Here is a 23,746-nt window from a genome sequence, read left to right on the forward strand (position 1 = left end):
ATTAGGGCACAGCAGCTGTTGTGTAAGGTCATTTTTGAGCTGCTTGCTCTGAAATTACAACATCTGATACTTCCTCCTGCTTCTGTTGTTGTGCTGGGGCATTTGGAGCGTTGTGGGTTTGCTCTCAGGAATTCCCAAACCAGATTCCAGTTATTTGTGACAGAGAAAGGGCAGAGCTGGCCCTTGTTTCTCTGGGGTGTTGATGTGTGAATGGGAGTGCTCACTTCTCCATTGGCACTGGCAGTGGATTCCTGGGGGAATTGAAATTCCTGGGGGAATTCTGCCTGGCTGGTGGAAATCGGTTGGGGATTAATTTGGGTGTAATAAGCAATCAGCAGTTTTCCTGACTGCATAAATGAGGGGGAAGAAGGGAAATGATGAATTCTTTGGCTAAAAGTGGTTAACCAAGATGGAATTGGGTAAGAGCAGAGCAGGGAAGCAATTATCATAATGAGGATTTATTTTTGCCAGCGATTTTGGTCTCTGGTGCAAGGACAGAGCTCTTCTCCTTAGTTCCAGTTCTTCCCTGTCTTCTTTTTCTGTTTGTTTTTGTGGTTTTGGGGTTTGGTGGGGTTTTTTAACAGCCTTGTCATGCTGAATCCATTTTTGGGCACCTTTTGGCTGCCAGATCAGTTCTGTCAGAAATCAGCACTTATAAATAAATAAGCAGGGAGTGTTCAGAAGGGAACATGCTGGCTACAAATTCAGGAGCTGGATGGGAAAGGCTTTGAAATTGTCACAAGCCAGAGCTGCTGAAGCAGCCTGGGAGCTGAAATTCCCTTTATTCTGTGCAGCACTAACCTGCTGGTGCCCCTTGTTCCTGCAGAGCTCCCTGGCAGAGACCCTGGACAGCAGTGGCAGCCTGGATGCCCAGAGGACTGACATGATTTACACCATTGAGGATGTTCCTCCCTGGTACCTCTGCATCTTCCTGGGCTTGCAGGTACGTCCCCAAGCAGAGGCAGCTTTTGCTTCTGTGGCTTCCAAATTTATTGAGGATTTTCTGTGCAGGTCATTGTGTTTGTGAGGTTTATCCTTCTCCACTCTCACCTGTGTGAGGAAGGTGTTGGGAGGTTTTTTCTGAGGCTGATCACACTCAGATCATTGCTATGAGAAGGATTTTGAGGAAGGTGTTGGGAGGTTTTTTCTGAGGCTGATTACACTTGGATCACTGCTATGAGAAGGATTTGGAGGAAGGTGTTGGGAGGTTTCTTCTGAGGCTGATCACACTTGGATCACTGCTATGAGAAGGATTTGGAGGAAGGTGTTGGGAGGTTTCTTCTGAGGCTGATCACACTTGGATCACTGCTATGAGAAGGATTTTGAGGAAGGTGTTGGGAGGTTTCTTCTGAGGCTGATCACATTCAGATCGCTGCTCTGGGAATGATTTTGAAGGAGATGTTGGGAGGTTTTTTCTGAGGTTGATCACACTCATTTCAATTCCAGATCATTGCTCTGAGAATGATTTCAGTTCTCAGCTCATGCATTGGTGAGAGTCACTCAGATTATTGAGTTAAAAGCTGCTGTTGGTAAATGAGTGATCAGAGGCTCAGTGGAGGCCTTCACAAGGGACATTGGGCATCTCTGGAGATAAAAATGGGGGAGATACAAGGGTTTAGACCCGAAATACTGAATATTAAAGCTGCTGCTGCAGTTATTTCAGTGCTGAGAGCATCACCCTGCACCTGGCCTGCCCTTGGAGCAGGAGCAGGTGCTTCCTCCAGCTCAGCCACTGCTCCAGTCCCACCTCCTTCCTTCCCTCTGCAGTGGCAATAACATCTGGCCCACAGGAATGCTGAGAATCCGGTAATCTCTGTGAAGGACCTTGAGACCTCCAAACAAACACATTCCAAAGCATCCTTTTTATTGCTGCCTTTTCCTCAAGGACAGGCAGTTCTGTAGGAATTCTGTTTTCACTTTTGTGTGGAGTATGGTGAAAATTTGGTGAAAATTTGTTGGGTTTGTTTTGCTTTTGGCGTGCCTGGGTGGAGGAAGAGTTGAGGAGTCATTTGTGTGTGAGTGGAATCATTTCTGGGCTGGAGGCTGCTCTCAGCACAGCTACCTGGGTGCCTCCTCAGGAGAGCGGAGTGTTCCAGGAGCCTGGGATCCCCCAGAAATCACAAAAATCAGAAATCTCCACGCGGGGATCACGAGAAACACTGAAAGCAAAGCTCTGGGAAGGGGAGCTCTGCTGGGGGTTCAGAGGCAGGAACAGAAGCTGCTTGATTTATTAAAAATATGGGTATTGATCTGGTCCTGATACCCAGCTGTGATGGACAAGAGCTCTGTAACAGTTTAAAGTTAGAAAGTGTGTGTTTATTGTGGGATAGCTCCCAAATACACACTGCAGTTTACAGGTGATTACAGAGCCTTTTTATCTATACAAGTACTGAATACCCAAAATACAAATCCATGACTTTGGAACATCCCATTCCCAATAAGGATATTGATCTGGTACCAATATCCAAACTCTCTAACAGTTTAGAGTTAGAAAGTGGATGTTTATTGTGGGATAACTCCCAAATACACACCCAATTTACAGGTGGTTACAGAGCCCTTTTATCTATACAAGTATTGAATATCCAAAATACAAATACATGTTCATGGCTTTGGTACATCCCATCCCCTGCTCCATACGGTAATTAGTTCAAAAGCCATTAAGCATGAGTAGTTTGTCCCTTGAAATGGGTCCCTTTCATGGGGAGGGGTCCCAAAATGAGGAAGTAAATGAAATCTTCCTCATTCTGACCTTTCTGCCTTCTCAATGCAAATATGGCAAACGAACCCTTGGTAGAACTCCCATTCCCCATTTTCAGTTGGTTTCAGAACAGAGCAGGCCTCCAATTGTCTTATGTTCCTAAAAACAATTGTCTTATGTTCCTAGAAACAATTGTCTTATGTTCCTAAAAGCTGCTTATCAGTTTCTATATTCTTCTATAAGAATATAGAATATTCTATTTATAATTCTATATTATAAACCCAGCTAGCCAAACATTATGTTGACGTGCAATCAATTATTAGTTAACTATTACAGCATAACTTCATCAAGACCTACCCATTTGTTTTGATTAACTCCAAAAAAACTTATCTCTGACTAAAACCTAAGATCCCTAAGTTGCTTTAAGTGCGCGTCTGATGCTGGGGGTGGGCTGGAAGGACGGTTTGCAGCACTAACCCTGTGCCCCCAGCACTACCTGACGTGTTTCAGCGGGACCATCGCCGTGCCCTTCCTGCTGGCCGATGCCATGTGCGTGGGCTTCGACCAGTGGGCCACCAGCCAGCTCATCGGGACCATCTTCTTCTGCGTGGGCATCACCACCCTGCTGCAGACCACCTTCGGCTGCAGGTGAGCCTCAGAACAGGAATTTAGGGGTTCCTGGGGCAGAGGAGGCAGGAGGGTTCTGGGAGAGGAGCAATTCATTCACACACCTTGGAAAAGAGGGGCTGACTGTGGTGGTTTTTATTAATTTCTGCTCCAGACCACCTTTGGCTGCAGGTGAGCCTGGCAACAGAAATTTAGGGGTTCCCAGAACAGAGGAGGCAGGAGTGTTCTGGGAGAGGAACAATTCATTCACACACCTTGGTAAAGAGGGGCTGCCTGGGGTGGTTTTATTAATTTCAGCTGCAGGTGAGCCTGGGCACAGGCAGAAATCCTGCTTGCCACTAGAAAATTCCACATTTTTAAGGATTTAGTTAAGAGCCAGAATCTTTAGGTGGTTGAGTTACCTTTACTTCACTTTTTCCTTTGAGGAAGAAAAACCCTTCCCTCTATTTCTTTTGTCTTACTGGACTTAGGAGCTCACTCCTCTGTCTTGGAAAGTTCACTCTGATGGCAAAACAACAGAGTGGAAGCTGTTGGAAAAGCAAACTTTCTTTCCCCAATGTACTTTTTTAAGTCAAGACTCCCCAGGTCAATAATCTTATTTCCAGCCTGGCTGGATCTTTGTGCTGTAACCATAAATCCTCATGTACCTTGTCTGGAAGTTTGTCATATTTGGGGTTTTTTTCCCCCTTAATAATCTTGATTTTTTATCACTTAATAGAGAGGGATTTGGGGCTCATTCAGAGAGAAGGGTGCCCAAAATCACAGAATTTTGAAATTCTCTGTTCTTTCTGTGTAATCCCAGCCCTGCTGGGATTTTTCCCTTTTCAGTGGCTCCCACTTGCATTGTACTTACATTTTCATATCCCTGAAGGCCAAATTGTGTTTGGGTCTTAAAATAACTTGTGTTTGTGGAGGAAATTTCCACGCTGGGATGTTTTATAACTCTTGCCCATGTGATGGGGGTTTATGTAAGGCTGGGAATGGGATACAGCAGCTCAGGCCTCTCAATGAGATTTGCAAGTATTCATTGGCAGGTCTGTCAACTGCAAAGTATTTCAGCAAATAAAGGTTTCAAAAGGTCAAATTCCACGGTTTAAGGGTTCTTAAAGATGGATTTAGCTCGATTACGGGGTGGAGTTGGGGTAGGTTGGGTACCCAGACCAGTTCTAGGAATTCCAGCTATTCCCTGGCTTGTGCAGTGAGCCCCAGCTCTGGCAGGGGTTCATTAGTGGGTAATTAGTGGCACTGAGATAATTCAGCACAGCTTTAATCCCCGCCAGGGTGGCAGCTCTGCTGCTGTGCCCTGCTCTGGCTCAGCTCTCTCACATCTGTGGGACATGGGAACCCAAATGAGACATTTCCAGGTGCCTTTGCCTGCAGAGAAACTCCTGTCTTCACCTCAATCCGTGCCAGAACGGAGCAGCTGCATGGTTTAGACATGGAATTGAAATGAAAACCCCACTCAGGAGCTTTGGTGCTTTAGCTGGCTGGCACTGAGTGGCTGCCTTAAAATCTGTAAGTCCCTCCCAGACAGAGCTTGCTTGACTGATTTTGAGCAACGTTTAAAAAAAACTTAAATTACTCTTTTTTTGCCTGGCTTAGGGGGAAAATCCCCACTGTTTTGGGAGTTAGCTGTGCCACATAACAGTGGAGCAGGGCCAGGTGCTGGGCTGTGATTTCCCATCCCTCCACGGGATGCACAGCAGCCCAGGCTGGCGGCAGTGAGCTCAGCCCTGGAGAATGTGTTTGCAGTGTGTGTTTACCAGACCTCTGAGGGGGCTGTGTAGGTGGGACGGAGCGGTAGCAGCTTGTTCCAGGTGTTGCAGCCCTGCCATGGGCACCAGCTCTGCCTGATGGGCTGAATCATCCTGAGCCACCAGCCCTGGCTTCCTGGAGCTGGCATTTCTGCATGGAGGAGCTCCTAGGGGAGTTCTGTCCAGCCAGCCGTGCTTGGGTGCCTCATGGAGTTCATGAGGTTTGAGTTTATAATGCAGTTTTCAGCATTTGGTGGCTTTGAAGTTGCCCAGACTGCTCCTGTGAACTTCCCAACTCCATTAATAACTGGTTTGATCTTTCCTGTGCTCTCTGTTCACCATTTCCCCCCACACTTCTCCTCCTGTGGGCATTTTCTCACCTTTACCTGAGCAGTTCTTTTTTCTGCCCTCATTCCCTGTGTCACACCTTGGGATTTCCCTTTAAAGGGATCTCCTGGCAATGCATTCCTGTCAGTATTTGTGGAATAGTTCAGAGTGCATCTGCAGTTTAGTAACCTTGGGATATTTGTTACACAAGGTGCAGTGAGGTCAGCAGATTCATACCTGGTGCAGGTAGATCCTCTTCAGATCTCTCAAATCTTTCGGGAAGTATAAACATCAATGCTAAGAATGTCATCTTGAAATTCTTGCGGTGTTTGTATTTATTGGTGGCAAGCACTGGGAACATCTAATCTGCTCCCATCAGCCCAGCAGTTATTGAGACATGCACTCCAAAATGAGTGAGCTCAGAGTCATGCACAGGGGAGGGATGGAGCCTGCAGGCTGCACCTCCAGAGAGCTGGGAGGGGAAGAACTGCATCCCCAGAGAGCTGGGATGGTGAAAACTGCACCTCCAGAGAGCTGGGAGGGGAAAAACTGCATCTTTAGAGAGCTGGGAGGGTGAAAACTGCACCTCTAGAGAGCTGGGAGGGGAAAACTGCACCTCCAGAGAGCTGGGAGGGGAAAAACTGCATCTTTAGAGAGCTGGGAGGGTGAAAACTGCACCTCCAGAGAGCTGGGAGGGGAAAACTGCACCTCCAGAGAGCTGGGATGGTGAAAACTGCACCTCCAGAGAGCTGGGAGGGGAAAAACTGCATCTTTAGAGAGCTGGGAGGGTGAAAACTGCACCTCTAGAGAGCTGGGAGGGGAAAACTGCACCTCCAGAGAGCTGGGAGGGTGCAAACTGCACCTCCAGAGAGCTGGGAGGGGAAAAACTGCATCTTTAGAGAGCTGGGAGGGTGAAAACTGCATCTCCAGAGAGCTGGGAGGGTGAAAACTGCATCTCCAGAGAGCTGGGAGGGTGCAAACTGCACCTCCAGAGAGCTGGGAGGGTGAAAACTGCATCTCCAGAGAGCTGGGAGGGGAAAAACTGCATCTTTAGAGAGCTGGGAGGGTGAAAACTGCACCTTTACCTCAGTGTCCCCCTGTGTCCCTGTGCTGCTGTCACACCTGCCTGGCCCCTGGAGCCACTCCAGGCAGGTGCTGTCAGCTCTTTGCCTTGTGAAGTCTCTGTGTTTCTCTGTCTGGGTTGTTTCTGGTGAGAAATGCTGTGATTTCCCAGTTTTATAGCTCAGCACGGGGGGGTTTGAGTGGCCACCCCACAGGATGTCACCATCTCTCCTGTCCTCCCCAGGTTACCCCTGTTCCAAGCCAGTGCTTTTGCATTCTTAGCACCTGCCAGAGCAATTCTCTCCCTGGAGAAGTGGAAGTGCAATAACACAGGTAATTGTGGTTTATCCTTTATGTTTAGGTGTTGTTGAGGTGACAAATGGCCCAGCTCACCTGGAGTGCAGCTGCCAGAGCCTCTGATGTAAAAACTGGGACTAAAGAGCAGGGAATATGGAAAACCTCTCTTTTTACAGTGTTAAAATACCTGCCACAGAAGACTGCTGAAATTGTCCTTGTGGAGTTCAGTTTCTGGGAATTTTTTAATATAAAAACGTTGGCAAAGGAGCTGTAACTGTGGCATGAAGTAATTCTTGTGCTCCATTTGCATTCTGCAAATGTTCCTTCCCGGAATGTTCCAAATGTTGGGAAGCAGCGAGTCCAAGGGAGCCCTTTGAAGTGGTGAGTGGGAGGGAGTTTGAGCAATGAGCAGCATCACCTCCAGACCAGGGTTTTCCCCCGCTGGAGTCATACCTGACAGGTTTTGACAAGATTGGGATGTTCTTTTTCACTCTCTTCTCTGCTGCTGTCGTCATCCTGGGAGGTTTGAGCTTCACAGGGAAGGGGTTCTGGTTGGGATGGGAGCTTTGGCTTCAGCTTGGACTGGGAATGACTCTGGCAGTTTTGTGTTTAGTGAGGGGTGGTTGTTCAGCACCAAGGCTGTGGGCAGTGGGAAGCAGCAGCACAGGCAATAATCAGGCTGCTCACTCCTGACTGGAGCCCTTCCCAGGGCTCCTTTGCACTCTGATAATTTAATTCCTATTATTTGGGTGTTTATACATCTCTGTTAACTCACATTCAAAATGTGGTTAACGTCCAGCTTGTTGAAATAAACTCTGACATCCCTGGGTGGCAAAGCCATTTCCCCAGGACTGCAGATTCTCACAAAGAGCTTTGCTCATCTTCACCCTGAACCTCCCAAATTGTCACAAAGAGCTTTGCTCATCTTCCTCCTGAGTCCTTTCCCCCTCAGATTGTCACAAAGACTTTGCTCATTTTCCTCTTGAGCCCTTTCCCCCCCAAATTGTCACAAAGAGCTTTGCTCATCTTCCTCCTGAGCCCTTTCCCCCCCAAATTGTCACAAAGAGCTTTGCTCATCTTCCTCCTGAGCCCTTTCCCCCCCAGATTGTCACAAAGAGCTTTGCTCATCTTCCTCCTGAGCCCTTTCCCCTCCCAGAGCTGCCGGTGGGGCTGTCCCCAGGGCTCAGCTCCTGCAGTGAGTGACCTGCACTGGGGAGCAGCAGGCACTGGAGTTGGGGATTGCTGGGGTGCAGCTGAGTAATTCCCCCTGGAGTGGGGAGGGCACTCCTGGCTGACCTTCCTGTCTGGAAATCAGGGCATTTTCCTGTGGGAACCCTGGTTGCTGAGAGTTTTGGAGCAGAGGGAGGGTGAGCCTGGTATCCCTTCATTTGAGCAGAACTTGCTGTCTGTGTGAATTTGGGCTCCTTTGTCAGCCGCAGCCTGGGGAGGGGTTTGGTTTGTGTGGGATGGGGCAGAGTGGCTGGGCAATAAAAGAAGCCCCTGTTTTTTGTCTCTCTGGAAGATGTAACAGTTGCAAACGGAACGGCAGAGCTGCTGCACACCGAGCACATCTGGTACCCCCGGATACGAGAGGTAATGTGGGACTTGCCTTTTGCTGTCACTCTCTCCAGCTCCAGTTAAGTTCCTCACTTTATCATCTGTGTGTTCTTGTCTTTAAGTTGGTGATTTCTTGTTTCACTGCGATCTCCATGTGAATATATCCCTTTGCTCATTTCATGGAAGTCTTCATCTTTTCCACCTGCTCATTGCTGGACAGCAAATACCAGGAGTTAGTTACCACATCCCAAAAGCCGTGCAGTGAAATGCTCGAGAGAGACGAAAGCTCTTCTTGTAGCCTTGATTTGTGCAGCAGTCCAGCTGCTGCCAGGCCCCTTGCTGCTGTCCCTGTGCACTGGGGCTGCTGAATCTGCACTTAGGAAATCTGGTTCCTTCCCAAGTGTTTAAGTTGGAGACTCTTGTGATAAGAGGTCGATTCTCCCCCAAAGACTTGTGAGATACCTGCAGCTCCTTCTCCACCCGCAGCACTGCAGTGTGAGGTCGTGGTGCCCTGCAGGGCAGGCTGAGGGCTGTGCCACGCCAGGGTGGCAGGTAGAGTAGTCCAAATGAAGGCGTGTGTCATGGAATTGATCTCCCATCCCGTTGCTTTGGGCTGCCGACTTTTTCTTAATTAAAAACAACCCCTCTCTCTTCCCCATGTTCAAACCATAGCTACATCCTGCCAAGAGCCCTGCAGCCAAGAGGGCTGACAGTCTCCTGAGACCACAACGCTGCTCTAATCCAGCTTCTAAGGAGCACTTGTGACCAATGCAGCACACACTCTGCCCCTAGGAGCTAGGAGCATCACCTCGTGGCGCACCAACCCTTGCCGTTCGATCTGAGAGCTTAAAGGTTAGCCTGGACCCCAGGTCTCCTGTCTGACAGTGTGATGTGCTTTCCACACAGCTTCCAGACTGGCCCACTGGTCTGTTGTGTAATAGTTTTGTGGAGAAAACCATAAGTGTTATGCTTAAAGCGATAAGTCACGTAAACATAATGAGCTGTTTTATGACGGGAAAAAAAAAAAAAAAAATGTGCTGAGTTCTTCTGTGTCACTGAATTCTTTTAACTGCAGTTTGTAATCCAGAGCAGAAAAACAAAAGGCGCTTGGCTGTGGCTGTCAGGTGGCACTGAGCTGGCTCTCTGCCCTGTTGTGTGTTCAGATCCAAGGTGCCATCATCATGTCCTCGCTGATCGAGGTGGTGATCGGGCTGCTGGGGCTGCCCGGGGCCCTGCTGCGCTACATCGGGCCGCTGACCATCACCCCCACCGTGGCCCTCATCGGCCTCTCGGGCTTCCAGGCTGCAGGGGAGAGAGCTGGCAAGCACTGGGGCATCGCCATGCTGTGAGTACACCCCCGGGGTTCCTGCTGGGCACGCGGGGTTTGGGGTGCTGGGGGAGAGCTGGGGGCGGCTGCGCTGTGATGGTGTGGAGAAACAACATGAGGAGAAACAAACACCGTGAGAAACACCATGGGAACCAAACACTGCGAGAAACACCATGAGAAACACACACTGTGAGAAACACCATGAGAAACACGCACTGTGAGAACCAAACACCATGAGGAGAAACACCATGAGAAACACACATAACAAACACCATGAGGAGAACCAAACACCATGAGAACCAAATACACCATGAGGAGAAACACACATGAGAAACACCATGAGGAGAACCAAACACCATGAGAACCAAACACAATGAGAAGAAACACCATGAGAACAAAACTCCACAAGAAACACCATGGGAAACAAACATCATGAGAAACAAGCACCATGAGACCCAAACACCTTGAGAAACAAGCACCATGAGAACCAAACAGCATGAGAAACACACACCTTGAGAAACACACCATGAGGAGAAACACATAAGAAACACCATGAGAACAAAACACCGCAAGAAACACCATGAGAACCAAACACCATGGGAAACACACATGAGAAACACCATGGGAACCAAACACATGGGAGACAAACACCATGAGGAGAACCAAGCACCCTGAGAAACACCCACCACGAGACACAAACACCATGAGAAACCCACACTGTAAGAAACAAACACCATGAGAAACAAACAGCACGAGACACAAACACCATGAGGAACACGCAGAGTCTGAATGAGGTCAGCTCATCCAGAAGTGTGGGAATCAGGACAGAGCAGCTCAGGGCAGTTGCCTGGAGCTCTTCCCTGTGAGGAAATCCTTCCCTGGGAGGGTGGGGAGGCCCCAGAGCAGCTGTGGCTGCCCCTGGCAGTGCCCAAGGCCAGGCTGGGCAGGGCTTGGAGCACCCTGGGGCAGTGAAAGGTGTCCCTGCCCATGGCTCCTTCATGGGCCTGGATGGGCTTTAAGGTTCCTTCCAACCCAAACCATTCCATGATAACGTGAGCTCGAGGAGAGAGGAGAGGACAGTGGCCAAAAATGAGGTGTGGAGAGCAGAACTTTATAAAGCAGGAGCCACTGGCTGGGTGGAGTTCAGTGCTGTAGGAAAGGTGATTTAACAGAACACCAGAGGGATGAAATCAGTGAACAATTTGTGTTTCTGGGCTGGCATTGCTGGTTCCTCTGCTGCAGCAGCACATAAACCCCACCGGTGGTGCTGCTCCCTCTGCTTTCCTGTTCCCAAGAGAAATTCATGTGTGTGTGATGGCAGAGGGCACAGGTGTTGCCATGAACCTCTCCAGAGGCTGAGCCATGAGCAGAGATCCCTGCCAGGGGACAAAAAGGCTTTTAGAGGGAATTCCAGGGCCTGGGACCTGTGTGCCATCAGCTGTAGGGGCAGGGAAATGAAGGAATGAAAGGGAATAAGTCAGGGAAATAAAATCAAGAGAAAAGCTCCCTGAGTGGGTAAGCAGCAAATGAGGCTGGGAACCCCATTGTGGGGAGGAAAGAGGCTGAAACAGCTCCATTAAAACCTCATTTTAGGGAGAGAGGATGCTGAAACAGCTCCATTGAAATCCCATTTTAGGGAGAGAAGAGTAGAAGCTCCTCCATGTGAAACCCCATTTTAGGGAGAAAGGCTGAAACAGTTCCATGTGAAACCCCATTTTAGGGAGAACAGAGAGTGAAGCAGCTCCATTGAAACCTTATTTTGGGGAGAGAAGAGCTGAAGCTCCTCCACGTGAAACCCCATTTTAGGGAGAAAAGGGGCTGAAACAGTTCTATTGAAACCCCATTTTAGGGAGAAAAGGGGCTGAAACAGTTCTATTGAAACCCCATTTTGGGGAGAAAAGGGGCTGAAACAGTTCTATTGAAACCCCATTTTGGGGAGAAAAGAAGCTGAAACAGTTCTATTGAAACCCCAATTTTGGGAGAACAGAGAAACAGCTCCATTGAAATCCCATTTTTGGGAGAACAGAGCTGAAACAGCTCCACTGAAACCCCATTTTTGGGAGAACAGAGCTGAAACAGCTCCATTGAAACCCCATTTTTGGGAGAACAGAGCTGCAGCTCCCAGCTGTGCTGGCTCTGGGAGCAGAGGAATGCCTTGCTGAGATCAGGTTGTGATCTCACTAATCTGTTCGCACAGTGCTTTGAACATGTAAAGTATTCTGTAAGTGCAGCTTATGATTAAAAGGGCCCTTTAATTCTGTTTTGTCTTGCATGTTGGCATCAGGAGTATTTTTGTGATTTTATTGTGTTAGGCAGCTGATCCAAAGGAACGTTTTATTTGTCTGTAAAACAAATTTCTCTGCAAGTTGAGGCTAACACGAAAATGAATCAAGCACGTCTTTGAATTGGACATGGAAATGTGTAATTAAAGTTGACGTTTTTGCAGATTGGAAAAAAAAATCAATTCAGGAGCAGGATTTAAATGCTAGCCAGTCAATAAAGTATTTCTGGCTTCTGCAGAAATGTGCAGGGGATTGATGGAATCAGCTGCACAGCTGTGGGAGCCACTCAGGAGTGGCTCCAGCTCTGTGGGATGTGGCTCCTGGAATTATCCTGGATATTCTGGGGATATCAAGGTCCTGAATTTCTCCCTGGCCCTTCAGAATTACCTGGGGGCCTCTGGGAGCTGCAGGATTCCCAATTCCCCAATTTCCTGACCTGGCTTGTTCCATGGCTGCTTTATTCCCTTTATCAGACATTTGCATTGGCATTTATAAAAATAGTTATTCCTGATTTGCCTGTTTATCCAGATTTTCCTGGGGCACTCAAGGCTTTGGTGCTGTTTCACAGCCCCTCTGCCGTGCAGCCAATGGAAAATTCATTGCAATAATTGAATATTGTATTTTTTTACAGCTCTGTGCTAAATCAAACCCAAAGCTCCCCGTCCTCAGGGCTGGTGTGGGAGGGAAGGGAGAGCCCATGGTGGGTTTTGGGGAGATTCTGGGGTTTCCTGCATGGAACAGATGGATATTCTGCTTTTCTCCTGCCCTGCTGAGGGCTGTGAGGGCCCCTCCTTTTCCTGGAGGCTGAGGGAGAGGAGAACTGGTTTGTGTCTGGTCCGGGGCAGAGGAGAGGCTGAAAATCCTCTCTTTATTTTTCAAGTCAGCTGATAAAAACATAATCTCAGATTTCAGCAGAGCTTTGCTCCTTCAGACAGCTCCAGCCTTTGGGAGGCCCTTGCAGAGCAGAGCTGGGTGGAGAATTGAGAATTGCTCCTTCAGGATTGAGCAACGTGCCCCGAATTCTGATTTGTTATCTGTAAAAATAATTTTTAATGTCTAGAGGAGCTTGGCAGTTTAATTGATGGGGGAAATGAATAATAATTAAGATATCTAATACTGATGGACTGCTCTGGCAGCAAATCTTGGGGCTTGGGCTCCATTCTGCTTCATTTGCAGCTATTTAGTGAAAGATTCATTAAAAAAAAAAAATTCTGAATAAAAGAAAAAATTTCCCTGACAGAAATTTTCCCAAGGGCTTTGGAGTTGGATGCAAATTTTGAAATGTAAAAATTCCTGCCCACAGCCCTCCAGTTTCCGCAGTTTCCCTGTTCCTTGCCAGGTGCTGGCAGCAAGTTTTGTTTTGTGTTTTACAGACAGCCCTGGACCACAGGTGGAGTTTGGGAGGACAGAAGGGGCATTTGAGGAATTTTAACTGAAAATCCCCCTTCAGTCTGGGCCTGCCCCTGATCCCTTTATCTCCTTGCAGCTGCCGAGTTTTGCAGCTCTTCAGAATTCAAATTTGGCATTTGAGGAATAAAAATTTTAATCCTTTTGCTGCCTTGTCTTCTGCTGAAATTGAAGTTCTGCGTGCAAAGGGTCTGAAGAGGTTTGTGCTGAAAAGAATTTACGAAATATTGGTGCTAATGACATTCCTCTCTTGTCCCACCCTCCTCATCCTCCTTTTTTCCTCAGGACTATTTTCCTAGTGCTGTTGTTCTCCCAGTATGCCAGAAATGTCAAATTTCCCTTGCCCATTTATAAATCCAAGAAAGGATGGACAGCATACCGGCTGCAGCTTTTCAAGATGTTCCCTGTAAGTCGTTGAACTTGTTCTTCCTTAGGCAAAAATAAATAATTTCTGGGTTTTTTTGGGGGGGAGGGTGTTGTTGGTTTTGATTTTTCTTCACGATAGAATACTCACAAAGGGTGAGATAAATCTTAAATGGATTTATTGGAAATGTAATGGATTATGGGCCACAGGAAATGTTCAGATTTTGTGGCCTGTGCTGAGGAGCTGTGGGAGTGGTGGGGAGGGGAGGGCAGAGGGGAAGGGATGTTTGTGCACACAGGGAAAATGGTTTTTAGTTATTTTATTTTTGGGTTAGGAAAAGGGTATTGTCCAACAAACTAGACAAAACACTACAAACATTTCTTAACCTATCAACTTTTTACCACACTGCACTATAAATACCTCAAAACCAATCATCTAAAACTACCCCTCATAAATCCTACTGCAATACATCTTTCATAATTCTAGTTCTCAAAAATATCTAATATTATTTACAAAACCATCCTTTAAAACTTCATTCCAACTGCATTTCTCAACAACAACTATCCTGTTCCATAACATTTCTAAATCAACATTTATCTCAAAGTATGTATAGTATGTATAATATATAGTATGCATTTTACACACTATTTACATACAGTATATATGGTGTGTATTTTATGTAATATATACATGCAGTATCTATACATAATATGTATTTTACATACAAATACATAATCTATATATAGTATTTTACATACTATTTGCATACAGTATGTATACCTGTATATGCTATTTTACATACTATTTACATGTAGTGTATATATATATATAATGTCTTTTACATACTATTTATATACAATATCTATATATAGTATGTATTTTACATATTAATACATACAGTATCTATACATAATATGTATTTTACACACAAATACATAATCTATATCTAGTATTTTACATACTATTTGCATACAGTATGTATACCTGTATATGTATGTATTTTGCATACTATTTACATGTAGTGTATATATATATAATGTCTTTTACATACTATTTATATACAATATCTATATATATCTATATATAGTAGGTATTTTACATACAAATCCATACAGTATCTATATATAATATGTATTTTGCATATGAATACATACAGTATCTATATATAGTATGTATTTTACACACAATATCTATATATAGTAGTATTTTACATACAAATGCATACAGTATCTATATATATGTATTTTACATGTGAATCCATACAGTATCTATATATAGTATGTATTTTACATACAATATTTATATATAGTATGTATTTTACATGTGAATACATACAGTATCTATATATATTTTACATGTGAATACATACAGTATATATAGTATGTATTTTACATACAAATTCATACAATATCTTTATATAGCCTGTCTTTTCCATACAAATTCATACAATATCTGTACGTAGCTTGTCTTTTCCATCGAAATCCATACAATATCTATATATAGCATGTCATTTCTGTACAAATCCCTGCCATACAAGCCTCCCGTCCAGCCCCCAAAGCTCCCCACAGACCCATCTCCCCCAGCTCGGGCTCAGGGCTGTTCAGCACCCCCTGAGAGGCAGCTGTGGTCTCAGTGCCCGCTGTGCTGGTGTCCCCAGATCATCCTGGCCATCCTGGTGTCGTGGCTGCTGTGCTTCATCTTCACGGTGACCGACGTGTTCCCCCCGGACAGCTCCAAGTACGGATTCTACGCGCGCACGGACGCGCGGCGCGGCGTGCTGCTGGTGGCGCCGTGGTTCAAGGTGCCCTACCCCTGTAAGTGTGATGGTTTGGGGTGCCCTACCCGTGTAAGTGAGCTGGTTTGGGGTGCCCTACCTGTGTAAGTGTGATGGTTTGGGGTGCCCTACCCGTGTAAGTGTGATGGTTTGGGGTGCCCTACCCCTGTAAGTGTGATGGTTTGGGGTGCCCTACCCGTGTAAGTGTGATGGTTTGGGGTGCCCTACCCATGTAAGTGAGCTGGTTTGGGGTGCCCTGCCTGTGTAAGTGTGATGGTTTGGGGTGCCCTACCCGTGTAAGTGAGCTGGTTTGGGGTGCCCTACCCGTGTAAGTGTGATGGTTTGGGGTGCCCTACCCCTGTAAGTGTGATGGTTTGGGGTGCCCTACCCGTGTAAGTGTGATGGTTTGGGGTGCCCTACCCGTGTAAGTGTGATGGTTTGGGGTGCCCTACCCGTGTAAGTGTGATGGTTTGGGGTGCCCTACCCGTGTAAGTGAGCTGGTTTGGGGTGCCCTACCCCTGTAAGTGAGCTGGTTTGGGGTGCCCTACCCGTGTAAGTGTGATGGTTTGGGGTGCCCTACCCCTGTAAGTGTGATGGTTTGGGGTGCCCTACCCATGTAAGTGTGATGGTTTGGGGTGCCCTACCCCTGTAAGTGAGCTGGTTTGGGGTGCCCTACCCGTGTAAGTGAGCTGGTTTGGGGTGCCCTACCCGTGTAAGTGTGATGGTTTGGGGTGCCCTACGCCTGTAAGTGAGCTGGTTTGGGGTGCCCTACCCGTGTAAGTGTGATGGTTTGGGGTGCCCTACCCCTGTAAGTGTGATGGTTTGGGGTGCCCTACCCGTGTAAGTGTGATGGTTTGGGGTGCCCTACCCGTGTAAGTGTGATGGTTTGGGGTGCCCTACCTGTGTAAGTGAGCTGGTTTGGGGTGCCCTACCCGTGTAAGTGTGATGGTTTGGGGTGCCCTACCCGTGTAAGTGAGCTGGTTTGGGGTGCCTTACCTGTGTAAGTGTGATGGTTTGGGGTGCCCTACCCCTGTAAGTGTGATGGTTTGGGGTGCCCTACCCGTGTAAGTGTGATGGTTTGGGGTGCCCTACCCCTATAAGTGTGTGCTCCTGGGGCCAGTGCTGCTGGTGGCACCATGGTTCAAGGTGCCCTACCCGTGTAAGTGAGCTGGTTTGGGGTGCCGTACCCCTGTAAGTGTGATAGTTTGGGGTGCCCTACCCATGTAAGTGTGTGCTGTTCAAGGTGCCCTACCCCTGTAAATGTGCTGTTCAGGGTGTCTTACCCCTGTAAGTGTGTGCTCCTGGGGCCAGCAGGGTCATTGCTGCTGCTCCAGGGTCCTGCTGCCTCTGTCTGGGGTTTATTCCACAGCCCTGGCTCCCCAGAACCCAGCAGGGTCATGGCTGCTGTTCCAGAGCTCTTCTGGCTCTTTCTGGGGTTTATTCCTTAGCCCTGGTGGCCCAGAACCCAGCAGGGTCGTTCCTCTGGTTCCTCAGAACCCAGTAGGGCCATTGCTGCTGCTCCAGGGTTCTGCTGGCTCTGTCTGGGGTTTATTCCTTAGCTTTGATTCCCCAGGAGCTCAGCAGAGTCCTTCCTCTGGTTCCCCAGAACCCAGCAGTGCCATTGCTCCTGTTCCAGAGCTCTGCTGCTTCTCCGTGCTTTATTCCACAGCCCTGGCTCCCCAGAGCTCAGCAGGGCTGAGGTTCTGTGGCTGCACTTTGCAGGGTTGGTCTGGGTGCCTCTCCTGATAAAAGTGACTGCCCCTCTAACGTGGAGATCAGGGCTGGCTGATTTATCAGTCCTTGGCAGTGCTGATAAGGCTGCACAGTGCCAGGGACAGGTTTGCACAGCTCTGCTGCCCTCCCTGGCTCTCATTGTCTGAAGAATCACTCCTGTGGGGAGTTTCTGCCAGCCTGCTGCCTTCCCTGCCCCAAACACACCCATTGAGGGTGAGCACAGCTGTTCATGGCAGGACAATGCCCTGACATGCCAAGGCACTGCTGGCACGGGCAAGTCAGGGAGTGCCAGGCCCTGCTTATCAGAGCACCAGACACTTCACACAGCGTTTTGGATGTAATTTTGTGTTGGCCAGCTCTGAGTTTAAAGCTGTTGAAGGCTGGGTTTATGGTGTGGGATTGCACAACTGGCTCACCCTTCAGAAGTTAACAGGGTAATTACAGAATAATATTACTTATTTTAGAATAGAAATCAGGAATTATCAGCTGTGCCACCACACTGTGATGAGGCAGCTCCGTTGTGGTTTCCCATATGCTTTGGTTCTTAAAAGAAACCACTTCCAAAACAGCAGATGAGGAATGGAAGCTTTTGGGAAAGGAGAGGAGGAAAACTTCTCCACCCTGATCAGCCCATTTGTGTTTGTGAGGTTCATTCACTCCTGTGTGACTGAAGATCCCTTTGTTGCAGGAGGCTCATCTCTTTCAAAGAGATAAAAGTATCGAGGCAATTGCTGTGGAAAACCTGCCAGGCTTTTCTGCAGGCTTAAATTAATCTTATTTTCTCTACTACAAAAATTTGGAGCTGGGGGGTGTTTGTGCAGTGATCAGAGCTGGTTGTTGCCATCCTCTCTGGTCGACTAAGCTTGTCACCAAAGGGACTTTTTGGAGCCATAATAATACAGTGGCATTTGCCTCACTGGCCAGGATTGTTTTCTCACAAGCTGTAGCTCAAATTCCTGATTCCTGAACAGGAGGAATTTTTTTTAGTGAGGTTTTATGATTCCCTGGGATTTTTCCAAGTGTGATCAAAGCAGTTGGTTCAGCAATTGTTCCTTTGCTCCTTTCATCTCCTTGAACTTGCCAGGCTGTGTTAGAGTCAGGGGGGTTTGTTGTTCCCATCAAAGATAAATAAACAGTGCTGGGCACTGGGGAGGGCCCCCCTCAATGCCAGGGTCACCTCTGGGCCCTCAGGACAAGGACATGGAGGGGCTGGAGCCTGTCCAGGGCAGGGAATGGAGCTGGGAAGGGGCTCAGGAGGAGAGAATGGGATCAGGGGAAGTTCTGGCTCTGCACAACTCCCTGACAGGAGGAGACAGCCAGGGGGATTTTGGATCTTAGCCCAAATGGGGTTAAGGGACAGGAGGAGAGGGAACAGCCCCAGGCCGTGCTCAGGGTGGGTTTTGGTGAGTATTTCTTGCCCAGCCCTGTTGCAGTGCTGGAGCTCATCCCTGGGGGATTGAGCAGCAGGGTGGATGTGGCACTTGGGGACACGGCCAGCAGTGACCTGGGCAGTGCTGGGGGATCCCAAAAGCCCTTCCCAGCCCAAAGCACTGCACGGTTCCCCCAGGTTTGTGTGTGTTTGGTAGCCAGGCTGTGTGCTGGGATCTCAGCTGCTCACAGTGACCCCAAGATGTGTTAGAAAGTCTCTTTTCCCAGCCTGGTGCTCAAAGGAGGAGTCAGAGCTCTTTTGTTCTCTTAGCCGGCCTTCTGATGAAATCCTTTCTTCTATTCCTTTAGTATAGTTTTAATGTAATATATATCGTAAAACAATAAATCAGCCTTCAGAACATGGAGTCAGCACTCCCATCTCTTCCCTCATCCTGACCCCTGCGATCCCCACCACACAGGGCAGCCAGAGGGTGTCCTGAATCCCATTTCTGGGGCAGGAATGTTTCAGTTCTGCTCTCTCCACAGTCCAGTGGGGGCTGCCCACCATCTCTGCAGCGGGAGTGATCGGCATGCTCAGCGCCGTGGTGGCCAGCATCATCGAGTCCATCGGCGACTACTACGCGTGTGCCAGGCTCTCCTGTGCTCCTCCTCCTCCCATCCACGCCATCAACAGGTCTGTCCCGGCCCCAAGCACCTCCTCTGGCTCAGCCTCTTGGGGCTTTTTGGGTTTTTTCCCCTTTTGGATAAGCAGGGATGTACTCTGGGGTGAAATGTTGCGTTTTGGTCACGCTGCGTTTTGGTCGCTGTGGTCCTCAAGGACCAAGGATCTGAAATCCAGGGTGGAAATGGCATCTGGGGTTGTTCTGTCACGTTTCAATCCCAGTCCCGTTCCTGCTGGAGTCTGTGGAAGTTACCAGCACAATTTCCACAGGGAAAGAGCTCTAAACTGGTTCTGGAATTGGGGTTGTCAAAATCGCCCAGAATGCAGTTTAGAGACAGCAGCTCTAAAGTTTTATTTGAATTTTAATATAATTTCCTCAGTTTAAGAATGTGGGATCTAAGACTCACCTAGCATGCAGTTTAGAAACAGAGCAGCTCTGAAGTTTTATCTGAATTTTTAATAAAACTTTCTCACTTTAAGAATGGGGGATCTAAGACTCAACTAGAATGCAGTTTAGAAACAGAGCAGCTCTGAAGTTTTATCTGAATTTTTAATATCATTTCCTCAGTTTAAGGATGTGGGGATCTGAGGCTCAGGAAGCAGAACTCCAGAGTGTTTCCCAGGGGTGCTGGAGCCTGAACCATGAGTTTCAGTGATTCCATGTGGGGCAGATGCCCCTGTGGCCCTCAGGAGCACCCCAGTGAATGGTGCCTGTACCAACTCTTGTGTTCTCTTTGGGATTTCCAGGGGGATTTTCATCGAGGGGCTCTCCTGTGTTCTGGATGGAGTGTTTGGGACAGGGAATGGATCCACCTCCTCCAGCCCCAACATTGGGGTCCTGGGCATCACAAAGGTGAGAAGTGCATTGCTCTGAGCCCTCGGGGGTTCCTTGTGTTCATAGTCCTCTTCCAGGAGCCCATTCTGCTCCATCCCTGTGCACACAAACTTCCCAGACCATTCTGAGTGTCTGTACCAGCTCTTGTCTGAGGGAAATGCATTATTGTACATCAGGACCTCAAAAATCCCTTTATCCGGACTAAAATGCAGGTAGAATCCCCATAAAGCAGATGCTGCTGCATAAACTGCTCTTGGAAAAGCCAGGCAGCATTCCAGGGCTCTGGGGTGTTTGAGTTGAGGCATAAACACTAAACTGTGTAGAAATTGCTGATTTTTGGGTATCTTGCTCGGAAAGCATCAGCAGGAAGTGACTTTTTAGTGCCTCATACACACTGAAATGCAACGTGAGGTGCTCGGGCTTTACCTGAGTCTGTACTGGGCCAAGGTCATTTCAGGGCTAAAAGGACCCTCAATATTTGGTTTAAGGCTCGGGGGTTTGTGTATTTCTGGTGATGCTGCTCAATAAAATGTGTGAGTGCTTGAGGAGCTCCTCTGCTCTTGTGTGGGGCTGGGTCTGTGCCTGGCTGAGCTGGGAGGCCTTGGCTGCACAGAAATCTGCCTGATAATGTTAATTTAACCTTGGTAGGGAACACCAAGAGTGATTTATGTTGTACATAGTTCCACCTTGCTGGGCGTTGAACGTGGGAGCCATAAATCCTACGTGCAAGGATGGAAAATTATCTGATCACACATAAATGATGTGTTTGTCCTCAGCCCTCCCTTGTGCTGCACAAAGGGTGATTCTGCTGCTTTGGGGTGCAATTCAGCACTTACAGCACCATCTGCTGTCTGTACCATCCACCTCCCAGCTGATGGAAATCTCCTAGGAGAGAAGTTGTGCTCACAAAAAACCCTTAAAGAAAGGTTTATTCTGTTCTGCTGCCTTCCCATTGTTACTTCGTGGGGGTTGAGATGAATTAACAGCAGTTTGTTTTGTGAGCAGCCCACAGAAATGAGCGTGCATTTCGTGCTGGGGCAGTGGAAAGCTGAAGTGGCAGCTGTGGCAGGGAGTGGAGCTGCCCAGGCTGTGCTCTTGTTCCCTTTCTGCACTTTCATTCCCCAAAATCCAGCAGTTCCTCAGCTCCAGGTAGAATTTTGGCACAGAATTTTGGCACAGAGATGCTCTGCTGTTGATTTGGGAGAGGAAACCTCCAGTGCTGCATCACCAGGGCTTTTCCCTGCCTTGAAATCAGCGTGTAATTGCACTTAAATTTAAATCCTGCTGGATGGAGGGGCTGCAGAGCCTTCGAGCTTTGTGTGTTTTACTTGATGAGAGCAAGATCAATTAGCTCTGATTAACTGGGGCTAAAGCAGCTGCTGCCAGGGTGGTGATGCTGAACTGGAGGCTCCAGGTACCATTTGATGCACTCCAAAATAATCACTCCAAAATGAGTGTGTGTGTGCTGGGAATAAATCCAGAGCTGAGCTGAATGCTGCCTGGGATGTTTTCAGTAGCTTTAATTTGTTTGCATAAATAAATGTCACTGTCATGCAGCTTTTCAGAGGATTTGCCTGTTTCTGGCAGGAAGAGAATTTTAGGGCAGGATCTCATTGGCCCTGCAGAAATGAGTATTTCTGTAAAGAGCAGAGAAAGGTGCCAGCTAAATTCTGTTGTAATTCCAGTTAGGGTGCAGCAGAGCTCTGTTTGCAGGGGAGGGAGCTCACCTGGAGCTCAGCAGTGAGGAATGGGGGCAAGGAAGGATTTTCCCCTCCCCAGACCTCTTGGATCTGTAGTTTCCCATTTGTCTCATTCAGCTCAGTCACACACGATGAACAAATGAATATTTCCTTTTTGAACCCTGCTGCTCTGCACCAGGGGACCTGCAAAGGGCTTTTCTAGAAACCACCTCAATGTAAAGGAGTTTTTGTTGTTCCTGGGGCACCTTTTGTGGCAGTGGAAGGTGTTGAAATACCAACTTCAGGTTTATCCTCTACCCCTGCACCACAGAGAGCCTGCTTGAATCTTGGGTGCTTAAAATAAAACTGGGAAGGAAGTGCAGGCCCTTGGTTTCAGTGTTAGCACAGCCCTGATTTGCATTCAGCCCTGCTCTCTGAGCTTGGGCTGACCTAAGCCTGAAAATCCTGCCCCTCCTTCCCACAAACTGTTTCATCTGTTCCAGTGTCCCAGGGCAGCAGCACACAGGATTTACTTGATATATTTCCACTTCCATTTTGCTTTCTGTCCCCTGGCTGGGTTCCACCAGCTTTCCTGGTGACTGAGGCAGTTCCAGATGGTTTTAGGGCTGGCCTGGGGAGGCCAAGCTTGGCTGCACAGCAGCTGTGGCTCCAGCACCAAAACAAAACACTCTCAGTGTCATATTCACATTCCCTGAAAAGTGCTTTCTCCTGGGAAGCTGAGAAGCCTCAGAGAAAAGGAGAACAATCCTTATCTCATTTGCTTCTCCTGTGTTTGGAGATTGTTTAGCCACAGGTGATTGTTTTGTTTGTTTCTGCTGTGAGTTGTTTTGCCTCATTGGCCAAGCTGTGTCAGGACTCTGGAAAGAGTCCCAGATTTTCATAATTATCTTTTTAGCATTCAATAAGTATTATTTCTGTATTCTTTAGTATAGTATAGTATTTTTAAATATATTATAGTATATATATTATATATATATATATACACACTATAATATATATAGTATAGTACAATATAATATATATAAAGTGGAGTGTAATATATATATTATATATACTATATAATATATAGTATATGGTATATACTATATAGTGTGTATATAATATATATACAGACTATTTTATATATATATACACTATAACATACATACTATAGTATATATAGTATATATATACACACCTGCGAGTGCAATAACACAGGAGCCAGGAATGAGCTGAAATGAAACCTGAGCAGCAGAACCAAGCTATGTTGAGACTCTGGAAAGAGTCCCAAGTTTGAGTTTTCATTATTATCTTTTTAGCATTCAGTAAGTATTATTTCTGTATTCTTTAGAATAGTATAGTGTCTTTAAATATATTATAGCATATATAATATATATACTATAATATATATATCATATAGTATAATATATAGTATAATACAGTGTAATATATATAGTATAGTATAATATGTATATAGTATATATAATATATATATATGATAATAAATATACTATAGTATATATTTTATATATATATATATACACACCTGCGAGTACAATAACAGAGGAGCCAGGAATGAGCTGAAATGAAACCTGGGCTACAGAGCCAAGCTGTGTCTAGACTTTGGAAAGAGTTACGAGTTTTCATTATTATCTCTTTAGCATTCTGTAAGTATTATTTCCTTATTCTTTAGAATAGTATAGTATTTTAAAATATATTATAGTATATATAATATATATTTAGTATAATAGATATAGTATATATAGTACAGTATATACTATATACTATATATATTATATAGTATATAATATATATATAGTATACTATACTATATATATTATATATATAGTATACTATACTATATATATTGTATATATATATTTTATATATATATATACACCTGTGAGTACAATAACACAGGAGCCAGGAATAAGCTGAAATGAAACCTGAGCAGAGCTAAGCTGTGTTGAGA

At 46.7% G+C, this 23,746-nt stretch overlaps 1 protein-coding gene across 1 annotated transcript in view; it reads left to right on the forward strand.

Moving 5' to 3' along the window:
- The window catches only part of SLC23A2 (solute carrier family 23 member 2), a 52,592-nt gene that overhangs the window by 22,795 nt on the left and 6,051 nt on the right, over positions 1-23,746 (forward strand). The window contains exons 4-12 of the mRNA XM_054289215.1: positions 827-943; positions 3,189-3,346; positions 6,713-6,801; positions 8,288-8,358; positions 9,486-9,667; positions 13,624-13,744; positions 15,360-15,516; positions 19,125-19,272; positions 20,008-20,113. Coding sequence (XP_054145190.1) covers positions 827-943; positions 3,189-3,346; positions 6,713-6,801; positions 8,288-8,358; positions 9,486-9,667; positions 13,624-13,744; positions 15,360-15,516; positions 19,125-19,272; positions 20,008-20,113 — 1,149 coding nt within the window. The remainder of the gene's footprint in view (positions 1-826; positions 944-3,188; positions 3,347-6,712; positions 6,802-8,287; positions 8,359-9,485; positions 9,668-13,623; positions 13,745-15,359; positions 15,517-19,124; positions 19,273-20,007; positions 20,114-23,746) is intronic.

This window comes from Melozone crissalis, unplaced genomic scaffold (genome assembly GCF_028551555.1).
Source record: "Melozone crissalis strain CALT ecotype California unplaced genomic scaffold, PUWL_Pcris_2 ptg000064l_1, whole genome shotgun sequence".
Lineage (NCBI taxonomy): Eukaryota > Metazoa > Chordata > Aves > Passeriformes > Passerellidae > Melozone > Melozone crissalis.